This window comes from Elephas maximus, chromosome 2, assembly GCF_024166365.1.
Source record: "Elephas maximus indicus isolate mEleMax1 chromosome 2, mEleMax1 primary haplotype, whole genome shotgun sequence".
Classification (NCBI taxonomy): domain Eukaryota; kingdom Metazoa; phylum Chordata; class Mammalia; order Proboscidea; family Elephantidae; genus Elephas; species Elephas maximus.
In genome coordinates this window covers 189,785,418-189,808,928 of record NC_064820.1, presented here as the reverse complement: position 1 = coordinate 189,808,928, position 23,511 = coordinate 189,785,418, and the positions used below count along the sequence as shown (strand labels likewise).

General features: G+C 38.0%; 1 protein-coding gene across 3 annotated transcripts in view; it reads right to left on the bottom strand.

Moving 5' to 3' along the window:
• RANBP17 (RAN binding protein 17) overlaps positions 1-23,511 on the bottom strand; it is a 384,409-nt gene that overhangs the window by 270,705 nt on the left and 90,193 nt on the right. For all 3 annotated transcript variants that reach the window (XM_049874299.1, XM_049874300.1, XM_049874301.1), the window contains one exon: positions 7,573-7,678. In XM_049874299.1, coding sequence (XP_049730256.1) covers positions 7,573-7,678 — 106 coding nt within the window. The remainder of the gene's footprint in view (positions 1-7,572; positions 7,679-23,511) is intronic.

Genomic DNA, 23,511 nt, shown 5'->3' with positions numbered 1-23,511 from the left:
TGCAAGGGACTAAAATCCAAAATAACAATGGCTTAAACCATATAGATGTTTATTCCTCTCTCAAGCAAAAATCCAAGGCACTGCTCCAGGGCTAAGTTGGTGCTCCATGGTGTGTTCCTTCAATCTTGTTGTTACACTAGCCTCCATTCCCACAATCACCTCATGGTCTAAGATGGCTTCTTTAGCTCTACCCATTATTTCCACATTTCAGCCAGCAAGAAGGTGGATGTTTCTTCTCTTTACGGACACATCCCAGAATATACAACTTTCACTTACATCCAATTGCCCAGAACATAATAACTTAACCCTATCTAGCTGCAAGAATCTAGTAAATCTAGTCTTTATTTAGGGTTGCCATGTACCCAGAAAAATAATCAGGTATTTTACTAGTATGGAAAAAAGTTATGAAGAAATACTGGGGACAACTAGCAGTCTTTTACCACAACGTCCTTCATAGATTTGTAGTCACCTCTAACAAGTGCAGAAGACCAATGCTTGTACTATATATAATCTTCACTCTCAGCTTCAATTTATTGTCCTACATTTATTTTTCTTTTATCTTAAATCATTTGTAATAAAAAGCATCTAAAGAATAAATAGATAAAACACTTTTAATCCAAAATTAATCAGACCATTTCAAATACAAATGAATTTTGGATTATCAATTGTTCTGGATTACCCTAGACAGCCACTTAAATTGAGTAAGTATTCATTCAGAAAACAAATTTTTGAGGGCATACTCTATGCCAGGCGTGTGTTAGGAGTTCAGAATCCCAGAGTGAGCAAGACGTATAAATTCCCAGTCCTCCAGAGAGACAATAAAACAAGAAACGAGAATAAAAAAACGGCAAGTGCTATAATAAATGCTATAAAGAAGTTAGTGAGGATTCCTAATATACTAGGGTGGAGAAGGGTGGGAAAAGACAGTGTCTAGAGAAAGAGGAAAGTATGTACAGATCTCTAGAGAGGAAGAAAAAACACAGCCCATTTAAGAGCTAAAAAAGTTCAATACGCCTATAAAGCAGTCAGTAAAAGGAGAGGAGGCTAAAGAAACAGACAGGAGTCAGATCACGAAGGGTCTTATAGACCATGTTTAATTTAATTTCAAAAAACCATAAACCAAAGCCACTGCCATCAAGTCAACTCCGACTCATAGTGACCCTGCAGGACAGAGTAGAACTGCTCCACAGGGTTTCCAAGGAACAACTGGTGGATTCGAACTGCTGACCTTTTGGTTAGCAGCCGAGTTCTCAACCACTCCATAACCAGGGCTCCTTTTAATCTCAAGAGTAATGGAAAGTCATTGCAGAGTTTAAGCAAAGCACTGTCATAATCAGATCTGTACTGTAGAAAGATTACTCTGGCTGCAAAGCAGAAGCAAGGAGTCCATTTAAAAACTGTAGCACTAATCCCAAAGCACTGCATTGGGCAAATCAGCTGCAAAAGACCTTTTTAAAGTGTTGAAAAGCAAAGATGTCACCCTGAGGACTAAGGTGCGCCTGACCCATGCCATTGTGTTTCCAATCACCTCATATGCATGTGAAAGCTGGACAATGAATAAGGAAGGCCAAAGAAGAATTGAAGCCTTTGAATTGTGGTGCTGGAGAAGAATATTGAACATACCGTGGACCGCCAAAAGAATGAACAAATCTATCTCGGAAGAAGTACAATCAGAATGCTCCTTAGCAAGGATGGCGAGACTATGTCTCACATAGTTTGGACATGTTATCAGGTGGGACCAGTCCCTGGAGAAGGACATTATGCTTGGAAAAGCAGAGGGTCAGCAAAAAAGAGGAAGAAACTCCATGAGATGGACTGACACAGTTGCTGCAATAATAGGCTCAAGCATAGCAACAACTGTGAAGATGATGCAAGACCAGGCAGTGTTTCATTCTGTTGGGCACAGGGTCGATATGAGATAGAATCAACTCAATGGCACCTAACAACAACAACAATAATCCAGGGGAAAGATGGCAGTAGCTGAACTGGCAGGGGAGATAGAAATAAGTGGACCAATTGGGATAACTAGAAGATAGTGCCAACAAGACTTGATACATGGATGTACGGATCCTAGTGTATGGAAGCTGGAGAGAGAAAAAAGGGAATATTAAGGATAATTTCCAGTATTCAGGCTTGGGTAACTAAGTAGACAGTGATGAGACACTTAAAGACAGTCACAGCTGGGGGTGGATGAAAGAGGGTTTATCCCACTTGTGAACTAGAGACACAAGTGGGATAGAACATCCAAGTGAAATAGTCCAATAGGTATTTTGAGGTCAGAAGACAAGAATTATGAAAACAAAATAGAATCCCTGAGGAATGCTGAGGACCCAGGGGAAGTCAAAAACTATATATTAGTTGGCAATGGCACCTATCTACAGAGGTGTGTAATTTCTTTCATTAGCACCCAGAAAATTAGAAAGAAACCTGAATTCCATCAGGGTTAAGGTTCTGCCAGGCAGAAGATAGAATACAGAAGTGAACAAAACAGACAAAGCTTATCCCTTCCCTTATTTTAGTAAAATAAACAATGTCAAGAAGTGAAAGTACTATGAAGAAAAATAAAAGTAGGAGAGGGTATTATTGGAGGATAAAAGGCCAGAGAAAACCTCTGTGAGGAAAAGATATCTGAGAATAGACCAAACTGAAGTAAGGGAGTAAACGACACAAATATCAAAGAGAAAGCTTTCCTAGCAGAAGAAAAAGAAGTACTAAGGTCCTGAAGTGAATACATATTAGTATTATTCAAAGAATAGCAAGACAAATAACCCAACTAAAAAAAGCACAAAGGACTTGAACAGACATTTCTGTAAAGGCGATATACAAGTAGCCAATAAACACATGAAAAGATGCTCGAAACCATCAGTCATGTGAGAAACACAAATCAAAACCATAATGAGATACCACTTTACATCCACTAGGACAGCTGTTATTAAAAACAAAATAGAAAACAATAAGTGTTGGTAAGGATGTGGTGAAACTGGAACCCTCGTCACTGCTGATGGCAATGTAAAATAATGCAGTGGCTGTGGCAAACGGTTTGGCAGTTTGTCAAAAAGTTAAGCACAGAATTACCCATTCACCCAGCAATTCCACTCCTAGGCATATACCCAAAAGAAATGAAAGCAGGGACTCAGATACTTGTACACTGATGTTCATTACAGCATTCTTCACAAAAGCCAAAAGGTGGAAACAACCCAAGTGTCCATCAACAGATGTATAAACAAATGTGGTATATCTGCATCATGCAATATTAATCAGCCATAGAGAGAAATGAAATTCTGATAAAGGCTGCGACATAGACGAACCTTGAAAACATCATGCCAAGTGAAATAAGCCAGACACAAAGGGACAAATGTTGTATGATCCCACTTACATAAGATATCTAAAATATCGAGATAGAAAGTAGATTAGTGGTTACCAGGGGCTGGGGGAGGAGGGAATGGAAAATTATTGCTTAATGGGTACAGAGTTTCTATTTGGGATGATAAAAAGTTTTAGAAATAAATAATGGTGATGGTTGCACAATATTGTGAATATAACTGTACACCTAAAGATGGTTAAATTGGTAACTTTTATGTTATAAATATTTGACCAGAATTAAAAATAAAAAGAATAGTGAGGAGGCCAGTATGGCTGAGTTGAATAGGAAAAGGTATAAAATGAGATCAGAAAAGTAGCAGACACTCCCTTGGCCCAAGGCAAGGTCTTTGGATTCTGTCTCTCAAGTGTGACAGGAAACCACTAGAGACTTACGAGTAGAGAAGAGCATAACATTACCTCGTATAGATTCGAAAAGAAGTTAGATTCATTGATATGACTGTAGGGTTTGGGAGAGAGACCAAAACTCTGAGCTAGTTGCCAAAGTGTTCAATGAATTGTAAGGGATGACTGGGAGATGAACAGGTAAAAAAGCAAGGTAGTGTTGCTGAGTGGAGTGAGGCACTCTGCTAGCATTAGTGGGTTGAGAGGAGACAAGGATGAAGATAAAATCACTCCGGAATCTCTCAAGATATTTAAATGCTAGTCATAATGAATGAAACTAAAATGAGTATAAAATCATCTGTAATAGAACTACGTGGCCTGAGCACAAATATATTTATTTGCTAAGTTAAGGCAGCACATGTTTAACTATAATTACAAATTTATCACAATATTAGGAGCTTCTATGTATATTAACCTTTTCCTGCTAAAATGGCACAGAAATTTTTGACAGGAGCTTGGCGATCTAATCTGGCTGTGTTCACCCAGGAGTAGAAGAGGTATCACGTAACACACAGAAGGCAACACTATCACTGTTCCAGTTACTTGGAACTCTTCCATATGAAATTTATATTTTGCAATTTTATATAAAACATCATTCTTACTTTTGAATCTAATATTTTTAAAAACATATTTATATGTTTCTAGACAAATATGTTAGTATATGCCCCCACCTCAAATCTCCTTGGCCCTGCCTGCACACCCACCAACTCCACCACTACTTGCCTCCCCCACCTCTGGCCTCAGCCATCTGCCCTGTAGTCCCTGCGAAGGTTCATCCGGTTCTACGATTATAAACCCCAACCCACGGAAAACAAGAGGGCTGTCAAGCTCCAACTCAACAGGACCAATGGAAACTCTGCCTTCCCCGGCAGCTGTTCAATGAAGCCAGGAAACACAACTCAGAGGTGTGAAACACATAAAACACTCCATGGGGTAGACTTCAAGCAATAAGAAATGGGACATAGAAAGGAGCCAAGAGATAAACTGCTTACCCTCAGTACCCCTAACATGGACTGTTTTGAGGCACAGAGGCTCCATGTGACATCTGTGGAAAACTTGTGTGAAAGTAAACAACCACTGTTTTCTTTGTAATACAAATCACCTTATATTTCTCTTATTCTCTCATTTACTTTCTCTTTTCCTTCATTCTTTTTCCCCCTCTCCCTTCCCCCGAAATAGCATTAATATATGACTTGTTTTAGGCTCTGTTTTGTAGGGAATGCAGGCTAAAACACAGATTAAATCTTACTTAAACATGTTCGCTGTTAGAAGAAAAAAACGAGATTTTCTATCTAGGAAATACACACTTTCTTTTTTTTTATTTCCTGTTATATGTTTTCTCAGGAAAATAATGTCAGTGTTTTATTTCCCTGCCTGATGGTGAAAACTTTAAAAATATCAAAGTAACGATAGTAGAAAAGTATACCTTATTTCCACTTTACTAAATATGCAATGAATTGACTTGATGGCAAAGGTCTTTTTTTTTTTTTTGGTATATTAAGAGACGGTATAGAGGCAAATTGTACACTTGGTTTAAAATTAATCGAAGTGTTTTAAGAAGGCCCCCAAATACTTATTACTCATGTTTTCAAGTGTCTTAATTTGATATTAGAAATAATAAATTTTAGAAAACTAAAAAAAATTATGTTCCATTCAGATTCAAATATCACTGAAAAGATAGGTTATAGATTAAAAAGTGTATGGAATATAAAAATTTTTTCCATTCAAAATCACAACAAATTTATTAAACACTTACAAATATATTTAAAAATAATGAAGAAGACTATATGAGGAAGACTATCACAACTAGGTATGATGATTTTAATAGGGTGGTAGAGGTATAAGAATAGACTTCTAAGATCAATGGAAAAGAATAAAACGCACAGAAAAAGACTCAAGAATTAGTGTAAGACATAGGTATTTCAAATCAGTAGGGGGTTATTCAGTAAATGGGGTTAGCATTAAGTGGTTAACACTTTGGAAAGAGTATACACAACAAAATAAATTTCAGATATATTAAAAAATTAAATACAAAGCTGAAATCATAAAAGTACTAGGAGAAAATATAGGTGGATATTTTTATCATCTAGGTGTGGCAACATCTTTTTAAACATGAGCAGTGGAGAAAACATGAAGGAAAAAATGTAATGAATCAATATATAAATACTTAAAGCCAGTAAAAAAAAAAAGATATTTATAACAAAACTATGCAGAAAATACTTTCAAAATAAATAGCAAAATATTAAGATCTTTGATATAAACTCAGCTCCGAAATTAGAAAAGGTAATCATAGAAGCAAATTAGGTAAATATAGATATGAAAATTACAAAGAGGAAATACAAATGGCAAAAGAAGGGGTGGAAAAGAATGTTTGACACCGATAGTAACCAAAGAAATACAAACGAAAACAAAACATTTTGTTACCTATAAATTGTTCTATCTAGTGTTTGCAGAAAAATGGTCCCTTACATGGCCTCTGGGTTGGGAGGATAAACTGGTACAACTTTTCCAGAGAGTCATTTGGTAATCTGTATAGAAAATTCTTTAAAATGCCATATGCCCTTCAACCAGATATTCAACTTCTGTGAATTAATTTTAATGAAATTATTTAAATGTACATAAAGATATATCTACAAGAATATTTACCTAAAAGCAATTTATAAGAAGAGAAAATCAAGAAACATGTAAAATTCCAAAACTAGGGGTTTGCTTAAATAAATTATGGTACAGCTTAGGATATTTAATATATAAGTAAAATGCTCATGAGATTATGTTTGATTAAAAAAAAGTTGTTTTTGATAATATATTGCTTATCACTTCCCAGGCATTGTTCTAAGCATTTTAAAGATATTAGCTCATTTAATCCTTTTAACAGCCCCAAATGAGAAATTATTACTATTATTATTTCCATAATACAAAATAACAAAACATTATACAATTACACATGTGGTATTCATACACACACCCACATCCATTAATTAAAAAGACTAAAAAGTATTTTCAAAATGATAGTAGCAGTTACCTCCAGATTAATGTTTTCTTTACCTTTCAGCTGAATTTTTTAAGTCTTCCAAAAAATACATATCAGTTCACAGTAAATAAAAATGTTATTAAAAATAAAATATATGGCAACCTAACTCATTCATATTCACATGCAAAAATTTTCTTCAGTTAAAATAGAAACGTAAGAGGAATAATTCAGTTACTCCTTACTAGTGCTGTGGTCACTAGATGAGAAACCTAGTCAACAATCAAGCGAAGCCTGTGTTATATAACTATTCTTTGTTTTTTTTTTTTTTTCTTTTTTTGGAGTGGGGCGATCAGATGTATATCATCCCTATACACATCAATTCTGCATGCTTTCTTAGTTCCTAAGAAACAAAAAGCAACTTAAATTTATATGACACTACCACACAATGTTTTAAAAAAATTTTACTCCACTACTTACTAGAAGGAGCCCTGGTGGCACAATGGTTAAGTGCTCAGCTGCTAACCAAAATGTTGGCAGTTTGAATCCACCATCTGCTCCTTGGAAACTCTATGAGGCAGTTCTACTCTGTCCTTTAGGGTCCCTATGAGTTGGAATAGACTCTACGGCAGCAGGTTTGGTTTTGGTTTATTTATTTGAGATTTGATCTTTTACAAATCACTTAACCTCTAAGCCTTGGTTTTCTCATCAGTAAAAAGGGAGGTAATATATTCTTAAAAAAGACCAAGTGCAACATGCTTTAGCTCACAGTACCAGATCAATAACTAAATGTTTAAACTAATTAGTCAATTTCTGTAAATTATATGGCTATTACTTACCGACAAGATAATTCTCCATCCATAGCATCATGTTCATCTGTACTCGTATATGTTAATCTTCCTCCTACAACTGTCCCAACTAAGTATACCAGCCATGCAAGACGTCCTAATAATATATAATAAGAAAGAAAAAAGTTAAGTAACTGTTGATAGAAACAAAACTTTTTCAGAAAATTCCAAAATTAGCAAAATGATGTATTCTTGGAAACAACTAATAAACTATCGTGAAATCAGTTCTCCACAGAGTTGAGAGTTGGGTTTTAAGTTTATTAAGCCAGCATTATAGTAGAAATGACACAGATTTTAGAGCTAGATAAAGCTATGTTTGAATCCTGGCTCTAGCAATTAGCTATGTGGTCTTCCATTAAGTTACTTAACCTTCCGATTTTCATATGCAAAATGGGGAAAATAATACCTACCATGAAGACTTATTACTAAAATAAAGTTTGATAATAAAACACCAGATGTAATGTCTAGAACCAGGGCTATGATTCAGTCAGTGTACTGATCCAATGATCAGCATCTTTACTGAATGGTAGATGTTATGATAGTACCTGTCTGACCATTTTTAATACCAACTCTGCTTGAAACATAAAATGTGCTAATAAATTTATTTCCTTTGTCTTTTTCTGTATGATTTTTAAAAATCAAAGACTTGCAGTGTGCAACTCACATTGTTCGACAGCCAAATTAAGTTCACGGCCAATAACAGCAAAGGATTAAATAGTTTTACAACAGTGGCACAAAAGGCAACCTCTACAGTTTTCACAAATATTATTTCAGGACATCCAAAATTGACTAATTTAGAAGTGCAGACATTTAGTGAATGATTTCTGTTTAAGATATATTATTTTACATCTCTGTACTCACTGATCTAGGTATCAGGTTCTCCACAAATTTCTGGAAAATATTTTGGCTGCTAACCAAAATGTGGGTGGTTTGAACCCACCCGCTGCTCTGTGGGAGAAAGATGTGGCAGTCTGCTTCTGGAAATATTTACAGCCTTGGAAACCCTATTCTGTCCTATAGTCGGAATCGACTCTATGGCAACAGATTTTATAAGTAATTAACAACACACTACTTACCTATTAAAATGAAATCGTGCGCTGTATTTGTGGACTAATTTTTCAAATACAAGCAGGCTAGTCCGTAATAACCAATTATGTTTTTGAATTGAGAAACTTTTTTTTTTTTTAATTATACTTTAGATGAAGGTTTATATAACAAACTAGTTTCTCATTAAATGGTTAGTGAGCAGGCAGGCAGCCTCAGGGCCCAACCCTTCTGAGAGACACCTGCTCTGACTTATCCTCCTAAAAAAACACCCAGCAAAATAAGCTGCCCTTTTTCTTCTGAAATTGTCCTTGACATGATAACCACAGAACAGGCCATAAGCCAAAAAAAAAACCAAACCCAGCGCCGTCGAGTCGATTCCAACTCATAGCAACCCTATAGTATGGAATAGAACTGACTCATAGAGTTTCCAAGGAGCGTCTGGTAGATTCGAACTGCTGACCCTTTGGTTAGCAGCTGTAGCACTTAACCACTACACCACCAGGGTTTCCTAGAACAGGCCACAGATGGCCTCAACCCGCCTCTGGGCGGAGACTTAACATCCTAAGAAGAAAAATTCATTCCTTTCTTCATCCTGAGGGATCTAACCCTTTTCTCAAGAAAATGCATAGTCATCCCCAAGCTCTGAGCGCCTGCCTGAAGGTCAATCCTGAATATTCATGATGAATTTGCATTTCCCTGTCTACTTGCTATAAAAGCCCACCTCCCCAAGATGCCTGCAAGCAGTCTTGGAGGCAGCAGCCCTGATTGCTCCTTTCCTTGTACAATGAAATAAAGGTATCTTTCTGATGTCCAACCTTGGCCTCTTGTTTATTGGCTGTAACAAGTCATGCCGAGCAAAACCTGGGGTTTCCACCCGGCAATTAGTACACATATTGTTTTACGAAACTGCTTAACAACCCCACTACATATCAACACTCTCCCTTCTTGACCTTGAGTTGCCTATTACCAGCTTTCCTGTCCCCTTCTGCCTTCTAGTGCTTGCCGTTGGGCTAGTGTGCCCCTTTAGTCTCATTTTGTTTTATAGGCCTGTCTAATCTTTGGCTGAAGGGTGAACCTTGGGAGTGAGTGACTTCATTACCGAACTAAAAGTGTATCTGAGGGCCATGCTCTCAGGGTTTCTCCAGTCTCTGTCATGCCAGTAAGTCTGATCTTTTTTGTGAATTAGAATTCTGTTCTACATTTTTCTCCAGCTATGTCAAGGACCCTCTACTGTGATCCCTGTCAGAGCAGTCAATGGTGGTAGCCCGCACCATCTGGCAAAACTGGACTCACTCTGGTCAAGGCCGTGGTATATGTAGTCCATTAGTCCTGTGGAATAATCTTTTCTTGTATGTTTAGTTTTCTTGATTCTTCCTTGCTCCTGAAGGGTTGAGACCAGTGGAGAATCCTAGATGGCCTCTCACAGGCATTTAAGACACCGGACGCTACTCACCAAGTAAAATATAGAACATTTTCTTTATAAACTATTATGCCAATTGAGCTACGTATGCCCCAAGACCAGGGTCCCCACAGCACTCAGTCCAGCAATTTAGTCCCTGAGGTAGTTTGGATGTATCTATGGAGCTTCCATGACCTTGCCTTTGGCAAGCTGTGCTGGCTTCCCCAGTATTGTGTACTGTCTTACCCTTTACCTAAGTTACCACTTATCTATTGTCTATTTAGTGTTTTTCCATCCCCACCACTCATATCCCTCATAACCATCAAAAATTGTTTCTTTTTGTGTATAAACCTTTTCATGAGTTTTTACAATAGTGGTCTCATACAAAATTTGCCCTATTGTGATGACTTATTTCACTCAGCATAATGCCCTCCAGATTCATCCATCTTATGAGATGCTTCACAGGTTCATCATTGTTCTTCATCATTGTGTAATACTCCGTTAAGTGTATGTACCACAGTTTGTTTATCTATTCATCTGCTGATGGTACTTAGGTTGTTTCCTTCCATTTTTTGCTATTGTGAACAATACTGCAGTGAACATGGGTGAACATATGACTATTCATGTGACGACTCTTGTTTCTCTAGGATATAGTCCTAGGAGTGGGATTGCTGGATCATATGGTATTTCTTCTTCTAGCTTTCTAAGGAAGTGCCATATCAGCTTCCAAAATGGTTGTACCATTTTGCATTCCCACCAGCAGTGCCTAAGAGTTCTGATTTCCCCACAGCCTCTCCAACATTTGTTATTTCCTATTTTTTTTTTATTTGTGTCAGTAATGCCAGGGTGAGATGGTATCTCATGGTGGTTTTGATTTGCATTTCTCTAATAGCTAGTGATCTCCAGCATTTCTTCATGTATCCGTTGGCCACCTTAATGTCTTCTTTGGTGAAGTGTCTGTTCATTTCCTTTGCCCATTTTTTTAAATGGATTATTTGTCTTTTTGTTGTAGAGATGTTGGATTTTCCTGGAGATTTTACAGATTAGACCTTTGTCTGAATTATAATAGCCAAAAATTTTTTCCCAATCTGTAGGTTCTCTTTTTACTCTTTTGGTGAAGTCTTTTGATGAGCATAAGTGTTTAATTTTTAGAAGATCCCGCTTGAGTTTGTGTGTTGTTGGTTATGGTTTACATCCTGTTAATGTTGTGTATTTGGACCTCTAGTGCTGACCTTATTTCTTCTTCTATGAACTTTACAGTTTTTGGCTTTGTATTTAGGTCATTGATCCACTTTGACTTAGTCTGCATGTATGGTGTGAGATATGGGTCCTGTTTCATTTTTCTTGAAGCTGGACATCCAGTTTTGCCAGCACCATTTGTTAAAAAGACTGTTTTTTTCAACACACAATACAGGCAAGGTCAGCACAACTGGACTAAACCAAAAGCAAAGAAGTTTCCTGAATAAACTGAATGCTTCGAAGGCCAGCGTAGCTGGGGCGGGGGTTTGGGGACCATGGTTTCAGGGGACATCTAAGTCAACTGGCATAATAAAATCTATTAAGAAAACATTCTGCATCTCACTTTGGAGACCGACGTCTGGGGTCTTAATCAGTAGCAAACGGCCATCTAAGGTGCATCAATTGGTCTCAACCCACCTGGACCAAAGGAAAATGAAGAACACCAAAGACACAAGGTAATTACAAGCCCAAGAGACAGAAAAGGGCCACATAAACCAGAAACTACATCAGCCTGAGACCAGAAGAACTAGAGGGTGCCCAACTACAACTGATGACTGCCCGACAGGGAACACAACAGAGAACCCCTGAGGGAGCAGGACAGCAGTGGAATGCAGACCTGAAATTCTGGTAAAAAGATCAGACTTAATGGTCTGACTGAGACTAGAAGAACCCCGGTCGTCATAGCCCCCAGACCTTCTGTTAGTCCAGGATAGGAACCATTCCCAAAGCCAACTCTTCAGACAGGGATTGGACTGGACAATGGGCTAGAAAAAGATGCTGGTGAAGAATGAGCTTCTTGGATCAAGTACACACTTGAGACTATGCTGGCATGTCCTCCCTGGAGGGGAGATGAGAGGGTAGAGGGGGTTAGAAGCTCATGGAATGCACATGAAAAGAGAGAGTGTAAAGAAGGAGTGGATTGTCTCATTAGGGGGAAAGCAATTAGGAATATACAGCAAGGTGTATATAAATTTTGGTATGAAAGACTAACTTGATTTGTAAACTTTCACTTAAAGCACAAAAAAAATTAAAAAAGACTGTCTTTTTCCCGTTTGATGGACTTTGGGCTCTTGTTGAAGATCAGGGGAATGTAGGTGTGTGGATTTACATCTGTGTTCTCAATTCTGTTCCATTGATCAATGTATCTCTTGTTTTACCAGTACCAGGCTGTTCTGACAACTATAGGTGTATAGTAGGTTCTGAGGTCAGGTAGTGTGAGTCTTCCTACTTTATTCTTCTTCTTTAATAGTGCTTTACTTATCCAGGGCTTCTTCCATTTCCATATAAAGTTTTTCCGTATCTTTAAGGAATGTTGTTGATATTTGGATTGGTATTGCATTGTGTTTGTAATTGTTTTGCGTAGAATTGTCATTTTCACAATGTAGAGTCTACCTATCCATGAGCATGGTATGTTTTTCCATTTATGTAGATCTTTTTTGGTTTCTTGAAGTAGTGTTTTATAGTTTTCTTTGTATAGGTCTTTTACATCCCTGGTTAGATTTATTCCTAAATGTTTTATTTTTTAGGGGTTATTATAAATGGCGTTTTCCCGATTTTCTTTTCATCATTCTTTTTACTGGTGTATAGGAATTTAACTGACTTTTTTATGCTTATCTTGTATCCTCCTAATTTGCTGAATCTATTAGCTCCAGTAGTTTTCTCGCAGAATCTTTTGGGTTTCCTATGTATATTATCATATCATCTGCAAATTTCTTCATTACCAGTTTGGATACCCTTTATTTCTGTTTCTTGCCTTATTGCTCTAGCTAGGACTTCCAACACAATGTTAAATAGAAGTGGTGATAAAGGCCATCCTTGTCTTGTTCCCGTTCTCAAGGGGAATGTTATCAGCCTCTCTCGAATAAGAATGATGTTGGCTGTTGGTTTTGTACAGATGCCCTTTATCACGTTGAGAAATTTCCCTTCTATACGTATTTTATTGAGAGTTTTTATCAGGAATGGGTGTTGGACTTTGTTGAATGCCTTTTCTGCATCGACTGTGATGATCATGTAATTCTCTTCTTTCCTTTTATTTATGTCGTGGATTACATTAATTGATTTTCTAATGTTGAACCATCCTTGCATACCTGGTATGAATTCTACTTGGTTTTGATATATTATTTTTTTGATACGATGCTGAATTCTATTGGCTAGAATTTTGTTGAGAATTTTTGCATCTATATTCATGAGAAGTATTAGTCTGTAATTTTTTTTTGTGGTGTCTTTGCCTGGTTTTGGTATCAGGGTTATGCTGGCTTCACGGAATGAATTTGGAAGTATCGTTTCCTTTTCTATTTTCTGTTGTAAGGCCTTCTCTGAATGTTTGGTAGAATTCTCCAATGAAGCCACCTGGGCCAGAGTTTTTTTGACATTGTTGGGAGTTTTTTTTTTTTTTTTACCTTTTCAATCTCTTCTCTTGTTATGCATCTGTTCAGATTTTCAACATCGTTTTGTGTAGGCACTGTGTTTCTAGAAATTTGTCCATTTCCTCTAGGTTTTCAAATTTGTCAAAGTATAGTTTTTCATAATACTTTGTTATGATCATTTTTTATTTCAGTTGGGTCTGCTGTAATATGCCCCATTTCATTTCTTATTTGGATTATTTGGGCCTTCTCCTGTTTTTCTTTTGTCAGTTTGGCCAGCGGTTTGTTGATCCTTTCAAAGAACCAACTTTTGGTTTTGTTGATTCCTTCCATTGTTTTCTACTCTCTATTTCATTTATTTCTGCTCTGATTTTTATTATTTCTATTCTTCTGGTGGCTGTGGGGTTTTTTTTTGTTTTGTTTTGTTTTTTTGCTGTTCTCTTTCTATTTGTTGGAGTTGCGTAGCTAATGTTTTGATTTTGTCCCTTCTTTTTTTGATGTGTGCATCTATTGCTATAAATTGAGCCCTGAGGACTGCTTTTGCTGCATGCCAAAGGTTATGATATGTTGTGTTTTCATTCTCGTTTGATTCTAGAAATTTTTTTATTTCATCTCTGATTTCCTCTATTACTCAGTGGTTTTTAAGTGGGGTGTTATTCAGTTTCCATGTAGTTGATTTTTTTTTTCCTTTCTTCCTGTTGTTAATTTCTACCTTGAAGGCATTGTGGTCAGAGAAGATACTTTATATTATCTCAGTGTTCTGGATTTTGTTGAGGGTTGTTTGTGGCCTATTCTGGAGAATTCCATGTGCACTGGAAAAGAATGTGTACTTTGCAGCTGTTGGGTGGTGTTCTATACATGTCTATGAGGTCAAGCTGGCTGACTGTCCCCTTTAGTTCTTCTGTATCTTTGCTGAATTTCTTTTTACATGTTCTGTCCTTTACCAAGAATGGTGTGTTGAAGTCTCCTACTATTATTGTGGAACTGTCAATTTCTCTTTTCAGTACTGTTAGAGTTTATGTATTTTGGAGCCCTGTCATTGGGTGCGAAGATGTTTATCATGGTTATGTCTTCATGATGGATCATCCCTTTAATCATTATATAACTGCCTTTTTTTGTCTTTTATGGTGAATTTTGTTTTAAAGTCTATTTTATCTGAGATTAGTATTGCTGCTCCTGCTCTTTTTGGTAGTCATTTGCTTGATGTATTTTCTTCTATCCTTTAATGTTTTAAAAATTCACATCTTTGTTTCTAAGGTCTGTCTCTTGGAGACAGCATATTGACAGACTCTATTTTTTTATCCATTCTGTCACTCTCTGCCTCTTTATGGGTACAGTTAGGCCATTTACATTCACTGTAATTACTGATAGGTGTGAGTTTATGCTGTCATTTTGTAGAGCTTTTTTTTGGTTGTGCTGATATTCTCTTTGTTCCTCTTACTCTCCTGTGCTGATTTCCTTTTGTTTGTGGACTTTTTTCTTTCTTTTTTTTTTTTTGGTGTAGGTTTTGTTTTTAATGAGGCTTTATGTTCTCCTTCTTTATTTTGATAAGTAGGTTTGTTAACTTTCTTTGTGATTATCTTGAAATTTACCCTTATCTTTCTAGGTTTGAACCAGTCTATTATTACTTGGTATCGCCTTGCCTTCATCTCCATTAGAAAGTTCTATACCTAAACAATTATTCCCTCTTTTATTGTTCTGACATGGTTGTCCTTTATAGATTAACCTCACTGGTTCCCTGTTGTAATTCTTTTGGTTCTGGATAGTCCTTGAGAGTTTATTTCCTCGGCTGGCATCTGGCTGGTACAATCTTTAGTCCTAGATTCAGGCTGTGGTATGATGTCGTTTGTTTTCAAACTGAAAGACTCCCTTTAATAATTCTTGGGAGCCTGGATCGGTTTTTACCTATTATCTTAATTTCTGTTTATGTGGAAATGTCCTGATTTTACCATCATATTTGAATGAGAGTTTTGCAGGATATATTATTCTTTGTTGGCAATTTTTTTTCTTTCAAGGTTTTATATACATAAGCTCATTGCCTTCTTACTTGTATGATTTCTGCCAAATAATCAGAGCTTAATCTAATTGTTCCCCCTCTATATGTGACTTTTTGTTTTTTTCAAGCTGCTCTCAGGATTCTTTCTTTGTCTTTGGTTTTATCGAGTGTGAGGACGATATGCCTTGGTGATTTTCTTTTGGGTTCTATCCTATATGGGGTTTGTTGAGCTTCTTGGATGGTCAGCTTTTCATCTTTCATGATATTAGGGAAGTTTCCTGTCAGGAATTCTTCAATGATCCTCTCTGTGTTTCCCATTTTGTCCCCCTGTTCTGAAACTCTGATCATTCACAAATTTTTGCTTTTTGATTGTATCAAATATCATTCACAGGGTTTTTTCATTTTTCTTCATTCTTTTTTCTGATTTTTCCTCAAAGTTGTATCCAAGTGTTTCTCTTCAAGTTCGCTGATCCTGTCTTCCACTGTTTCAAATCTGCTCCTCAGCCCTTCTATGACACTGTACATTTCTGAAATCTTGTTGTTTATCTTTTGGATTTCTAATTGTTCTTTTTGTATGATTTCTAATTGTGAATTTATTTTGACACTTTCTTCCTGTATTTATCTTCTTGAACTTTTCCACTGTTTTGTCTTTTATTTTCCATGAATCTGTCTGCCTTTTCCATGAATTTGTCTATGTTTTCCTCATTTTTGCTTCAACTTTTGGATAATTCTGAACATTGGAGATATGAATTCCCTAATAGTTAGTTCTAGTGCCTTTTCTTCTACTGGAAAGTCATCTGGTGTCTTATTTTGGATGCCTACTGGAACCATCTTGTCTTTTTTTTTAATATGTTTTGATATTGTCTTCTGTCTTCAGGACGTTCAGTAGTCATTTTCTTCATTTATTGATTGTAATTTGTCCTGCTTTTTTGTTTTATTTGGTTATGTCTGAGCAGGCGGGCTGTGCGTTCTTTGTTGTTTGCTCATCTGTGGGCGTGATACTTTTCACCTCCTTGTTCAATGGCAGGGCCAGTCACTCAGCTATGGTGCAGCAGGGCAGAGCTACCTGAAAGGGAGGGGCTGGGATGATTGGTTTGTGTTAGGTATTAGGGCTGACAGGGCGGGACAGGAATCAGTGCAGGGCAGGTTCCAGTAGGCCATGCCTGTGCTGCTTAGAAGTGTGATATTCAGTGCATGGTGCTGGCAGGCGGGAAGTAAGGAGGAGGTTGTGATGTGTGGAGTTATCATGGGTATGGGAAAGGAAATAGAGAGGAGAGGGAAGCAGGAGCCAAAAATAAATAAATAAATTAAGAAAAAAAAAAGAGTGCTAAAGGAAGCTTGCTGTTGGAGTGGAGAGACGAGAAACTGAGAAATGGAGAAAAACAAAAAGAAAAAATAATGAAATAGATAAAAATTAGAAAAAAAGAAAAGCCCCCAGAGATTCTACCAGTGCAGCTGCGAAGACCTGGTAAATGGCTCCCAGGCTGCACAGTACAGCCTGGCTAGATGGGCTCCAAAGGCATGGAAAGAAAAAGAAAACAAACGAAACAAAAAACGAACAAAAAAGGAATACCCCAGGGATCCCACCAGAATGGCTGCACAGACTGGGGAAGTGGCTCACAATCCGAGCAGTACAGCACAGCTTGAAGGGGCTCCCAAGCCTCGAGAAGACACAAACAAAAAAAAAAGACCCTGGGGATCCCACCAACATGGCAGTGTGGCCTGGGAAAGCAGTTCCCCAGCCGAGTGGCACTTCACAGGCTTTCAAGAAGAAGTAAAGCTGGCACACAGAGCCAGATGTTTGAGAGAAATGGGGGGGGGGCAGGTGTGAGCAGCAGGGAGGAAACCAAAAAAAGCAACACCAGCAGCAAACAGTTGGCACTGATGAGGTCGGCCAGTGTGGCCAATTCAAATCCAAGCTCTGGCCAAGAGACTATGGCCGGCGGAAAGTGGCAGAGGTGGAGCAGCAGGGAGAAGAACGGGAGGTGGGAAAGCATTTATTGCTTGTTACTGGGTGTTCTGTCTCCTGCTGGGATCTCCATGAAGGTGCTTTCTTGTAATCCTTGTCCACCAATCTCCAATGTAGGCAGGGCGTATCCAAGTGACATGGACCCTGCACTTCCTGGCTGGCTAAGTGACTGCAGCCAGCTAGGAAGCTGCAGAGGCTGGGCAGGCAGGAGAAGGATGTGAGGTGGGAAAGCACATATTGCTGGCTATCGGGTGCTCTGTCTCCTGCCAGGAGCTCTGTGAAGCTGATTTTCTGTACGCCCCATCTGCTGATCTCCGACAGGAGTCCAAGATGGTGAATCCACGCTATGTTAGCTGATAGGAGACCTCCGCATATATCTCTCCTCGATCTCTGTTCTTTGTCAGTTTCTTATTCCATTAGGTGCTTGGCTGAGTTCTTTATCTCTTCATTTGATGCTTATAGTCCCAGGATTGATGTTTTTCTCTGTTTTACTTAGTCTTTCAGGTCTTTTTTGTGGAGGGACAGCACGGTGCTTCTGTCTACAGAGCCATGTTTGCTCCACCTGAGTAACCTTTTCAAGTGAACTGCTGCATGCTTTTAAAAAGGTGTTCAATTGAAGAGTCATAAAAGAGGCTGTTTGTGCTTATTAGAAGACTTAGGAAGGATAAATAAATAAATGTAGAAAAAGAACACATTCTTCCATTTTCATGTGGCTATTTTTTTTTTTTTTTATTACGTCATTATTACACTACAACTAACCAACAACTCCTTCAAAGCTTCTAGGGAAGCCTCAGCCTATTGAGGTGACAAACTTCCTATAAGGTAGAAATACAGCCCAGCAAGTATCCACATTCCTTATTCTAACACACAGCAACAGTCAGTAAATCAGAAGGGACCAATTATGCAACCTTGTACATTAGCAATGTGAAGCTGATTAAATAGAACAGGAACACTAATTTGATCAAGTAACCCATCATAGAACAGACATAGGCTTCAAGACATGTACAATCAGTGAAAAAAGGTAAGCAGGACAAAAAGCCCATGTAGGAAACTTAAGGTATCCTGAAAGTTACGTACTTCAAATGTATCTTATGAGCAATATTTACCATTGTTAGGTACTGTAGAGTTGATTAGGACTCATAACAACCCCACATGACAGGGTAGAAATGCCCCATAAGGTTTTCTTGGATGTAATCTTATAGAAGCAGATCATCAGGTCTTTCTCCAGCAGAGTCGCTGAGTTAGTATCAACAGAGCACATACCCATCTGTGTCACCAGGGCTCCTTATGAAAAACGTAAGAGTCTATAATAAGATGCCTTGGTGGTGCAAGGGCTAAGTGTTCAGCTGCTAAACGAAAAGGTTGGCAGTTTGAATCTACCAGCCGCACTTTGAGAGAAAAGATCTGGCAATCTGGTCCCGTAAGGATTACAGCCTAGGAAACCCTATGGCTAAGTTCTACCCTGCTATATAGGGTCACTATGAGTTAGCACACAACAACGGCAACATAACATAAACATATTCTCTTCCTTAATGAACCTTCTTCCCCTGTGGGCCTTTCTAAAGTGGAAGTTGCTTTCTCTTCTATACCTCTTATATTTTTGGCCTTATACATTAAGTACATGTTCTTTATATTCCTCATTTCAACTTCCAGGATAGTCTCCCTCTCTCCATGATAAAAGCATTCAGCATTATATCTGATGTCACCAAGCAATACTACCAAATATCTCTCCTGTTACAATTATCTACTTTTCCTCAGGTCTACTGTCCCTTAATTTTTGAATCTATTAATTCCTGACTCACCATTACTCTTTCCAAAATTATTTCTATCAGAATCACTAGTGATTTGAATATCTACACAGATGTATCTTCCAACTCAACAATCTTTCATCCTACTGGGAATCTTCAACCATGAACATCTCACTTTTTTAAAAAGCTTTACTGATATGTAATTCACAGACAATCCATTCATTTAAAGTACATAATTGAAAGCTTCTTAGTAAATCACAGGGCTGTGCATTCATTACCACTATCTAATTTTAGAACATTTTTATCACCCCTAAAAGAAACCCTACGTTCATTAGCAGTCACTCTGCATTCTCCCCCGCCCAAGCCCTAACTAACCACTAACCTACTTTATGTCTCTTCAGATTTTTCCATCTCTGGACAGTTCATATGAATAGAATCATCTTTGTGACTGGCTTCTTTCAAGGTTCATCCACATTATAGCATGTATTCGTATTACATCCCTTTTTTTTATATTAACTTTTATTGAGCTTCAAGTGCACGTTTACAAATCAAGTCAGACTATCACATAGAAGTTTATATACATCTTACTCAGTACTCCCACTTGCTCTCCCCCTAATGAGTCAGCCCTTCCAGTCTCTCCTTTCGTGACAATTTTGCCAGCTTCCAACTCTATCGATCCTTCCATCCCCCCTCTAGACAGGAGATGCCAACACAGTCTCAAGTGTCCACCTGATATAATTAGCTCACTCCTCATCAGCATCTCTCTCCTACCCACTGTCCAGTCCCTTTTCATGTCTGATGAGTTGTCTTCGGGGATGGTTCCTGTCCTGTGCCAACAGAAGGTTTGGGGAATATGACCGCCGGGATTCCTCTAGTCTCAGTCAGACCATTAAGTAAGGCCTTTTTATGAGAATTTGGGGTCTGCATCCCACTGATCACCTGCTCCCTCAGGGGTTCTCTGTTGTGCTCCCTGTCAGGGCGGTCATCGATCCTGGTCAGGCACCAACTAGTTCTTTTGATCTCAGGATGATGTAGGTCTCTGGTTCATGTGGCCCTTTCTGTCTCTTGGGCGCTTAGTTGTCGTGTGACCTTGGTGTTTTTCATTCTCCTTTGCTTCAGGCGGGTTGAGACCAATTGATGCATCTTAGATGGCCGCTTGTTAGCTTTTAAGATCCCAGATGCCACATTTCAAAGTGGGATGCAGAATGTTTTCATAATAGAATTATTTTGCCAATTGACTTAGAAGTCCCCTTAAACCATGGTTCCCAAACCCCCGCCCTTGCTCCGCTGACCTTTGAAGCATTTATTTTATCCCGGAAACTTCTTTGCTTTTGGTCCAGTCCAACTGGGCTGACCTTCCATGTATTGAGTGTTGTCTTTCCCTTCACCTAAAGCACTTCTTATCTACTAATTAATCACTAAAAAACCCTCTCCCTCCCTCCCTCCCTCCACCCCTCGTAACCACAAAAGTATGTGTTCTTCTCAGTTTATACTATTTCTCAAGATCTTATAATAGTGGTCTTATACAATATTTATCCTTTTGCCTCTGACTCATTTCGCTCAGCATAATGCCTTCCAGGTTCCTCCATGTTATGAAATGTTTCACAGATTCGTCAGTGTTCTTTATCGATGCGTAGTATTCCATTGTGTGAATATACCACAATTTATTTACCCATTCATCCGTAGATGGACACCTTGGTTGCTTCCAGCTTTTTGCTATCGTAAACAGAGCTGCAATAAACATGGGTGTGCATATATCTCTTTGTGTGAAGGCTCTTGTTTCTCTAGGGTATATTCCGAGGAGTGGGATTTCTGGGTTGTATGGTAGTTCTATTTTTAGCTGTTTAAGATAACGCCTGATAGATTTCCAAAGTGGTTGTACCGTTTTACATTCCCACCAGCAGTGTACAAGAGTTCCAATCTCTCCGCAGCCTCTCCAACATTTATTATTTTGTGTTTTTTGGATTAATGCCAGCCTTGTTGGAGTGAGATGGAATCTCATCGTAGTTTTAATTTGCATTTCTCTGATGGCTAATGATCGAGAGCATTTTCTCATGTATCTGTTAGCTGCCTGAATATCTTCTTTAGTGAAGTGTGTGTTCATATCCTTTGCCCACTTCTTGATTGGGTTGTTTGTCTTTTTGTGGTTGAGTTTTGACAGAATCATATAGATTTTAGAGATCAGGTGCTGGTCGGAGATGTCATAGCTGAAAATTCTTTCCCAGTCTGTAGGTGGTCTTTTTACTCTTTTGGTGAAGTCTTTAGATGAGCATAGGTGTTTGATTTTTAGGAGCTCCCAGTTATCTGGTTTCTCTTTGTCATTTTTGGTAATGTTTTGTATTCTGTTTATGCCTTGTATTAGGGCTCCTAAGGTTGACCCTATTTTTTCTTCCATGATTTTTACCGTTTTAGTCTTTATCTTTAGGTCTTTGGTTCACTTGGAGATAGTTTTTGTGCATGGTGTGAGGTACGGGTCCTGTTTCATTTTTTTGCAAATGGATGTCCAGTTATGCCAGCACCATTTGTTGAAAAGACTATCTTTTCCCCAATTAACTGACACTGGGCCTTTGTCAAATATCAGCTGCTCATATGTGGATGAATTTATATCTGGGTTCTCAATTCTGTTCCACTGGTCTATGTGCCTGTTGTTGTACCAATACCAGGCTGTTTTGACTACTGTGGCTGTATAATAGCTTCTGAAATCAGGTAGAGTGAGGCCTCCCACTTTCTTCTTCTTTTTCAGTAATGCTTTGCTTATCCGAGGCTTCTTTCCCTTCCATATGAAGTTGGTGATTTGTTTCTCTATCACCTTAAAAAATGACATTGGAATTTGGATTGGAAGTGCATTGTATGTATAGATGCCTTTTGGTAGAAGAGACATTTTTACTATGTTAAATCTTCCTATCCATGAGCAAGGTATGTTTTTCCACTTCAGTATGTCCTTTTCAATTTCTTGTAGTAGAGCTTTCTAGTTTTCTTTGTATAGGTCTTTTACATCCTTGGTAAGATTTATTCCTAAGTATTTTAACTTCTTGGGAGCTACTGTGAATGGTATTGATTTGGTTATTTCCTCTTCGATGTTCTTTTTGTTGATGTAGAGGAATCCAAGTGATTTTTGTACGTTTATCTTATAACCTGAGACTCTGCCAAACTCTTCTATTAGTTTCAGTAGTTTTCTGGAGGCTTTCTTGGGGTTTTCTGTGTATAAGATCATGTCATCTGCAAATAGAGATAATTTTTTACTTCCTCTTTGCCAATCCGGATGCCTTTTATTTCTTTGTCTAGCCTAATTGCCCTGGCTAGGACTTCTAGCACGATGTTGAATAAGAGCGGTGATAAAGGGCATCCTCGTCTGGTTCCCGTTCTCAAGGGAAATGCTTTCAGATTCTCTCCATTTAGAGTGATGTTGGATGTTGGCTTTGCATAGATGCCCTTTATTATGTTGAGGAATTTTCCTTCAATTCCTATTTTGCTGAGAGTTTTTATCATAAATCGGTGTTGGACTTTGTCGAATGCCTTTTCTGCATCAATTGATAAGATCATGTGGTTTTTGTCTTTTGTTTTATTTATGTGGTGGATTACATTAATGGTTTTTCTGATATTAAACCAGGCTTGCATACCTGGTATAAATCCCACTTGATCGTGGTGAATTATTTTTTTGATATGTTGTTGATCTATTGGCTAGAATTTTGTTGAGGATTTTTGCATCTATGTTTGTGAGGGATATAGGTCTGTAATTTTCTTTTTTTGTAATGTCTTTACCTGGTTTTGGTATCAGGGAGAGGGTGGCTTCATAGAATGAGTTGGGTAGTATTCCGTCATTTTCTATGCTTTGAAATACCTTTAGTAGTAGTGGTGTTAACTCTTCTGTGAAAGTTTGGTAGAACTCTGCAGTGAAGCCGTCCGGGCCAGGGCTTTTTTTTGTTGGGAGTTTTTTGATTACCGTTTCAATCTCTTTTTTTGTTATGGGTCTATTTAGTTGCTCTACTTCTGAATGTGTTAGTTTAGGTAGATAGTGTTTTTCCAGGAATTCATCCATTTCTTCTAGGTTTGCAAATTTGTTAGAGTACAATTTTTCGTAATAATCTGATATGATTCTTTTAATTACAGTTGGGTCTGTTGTGATGTGGCCCTTCTCGTTTCTTATTCGGGTTATTTGTTTCCTTTCC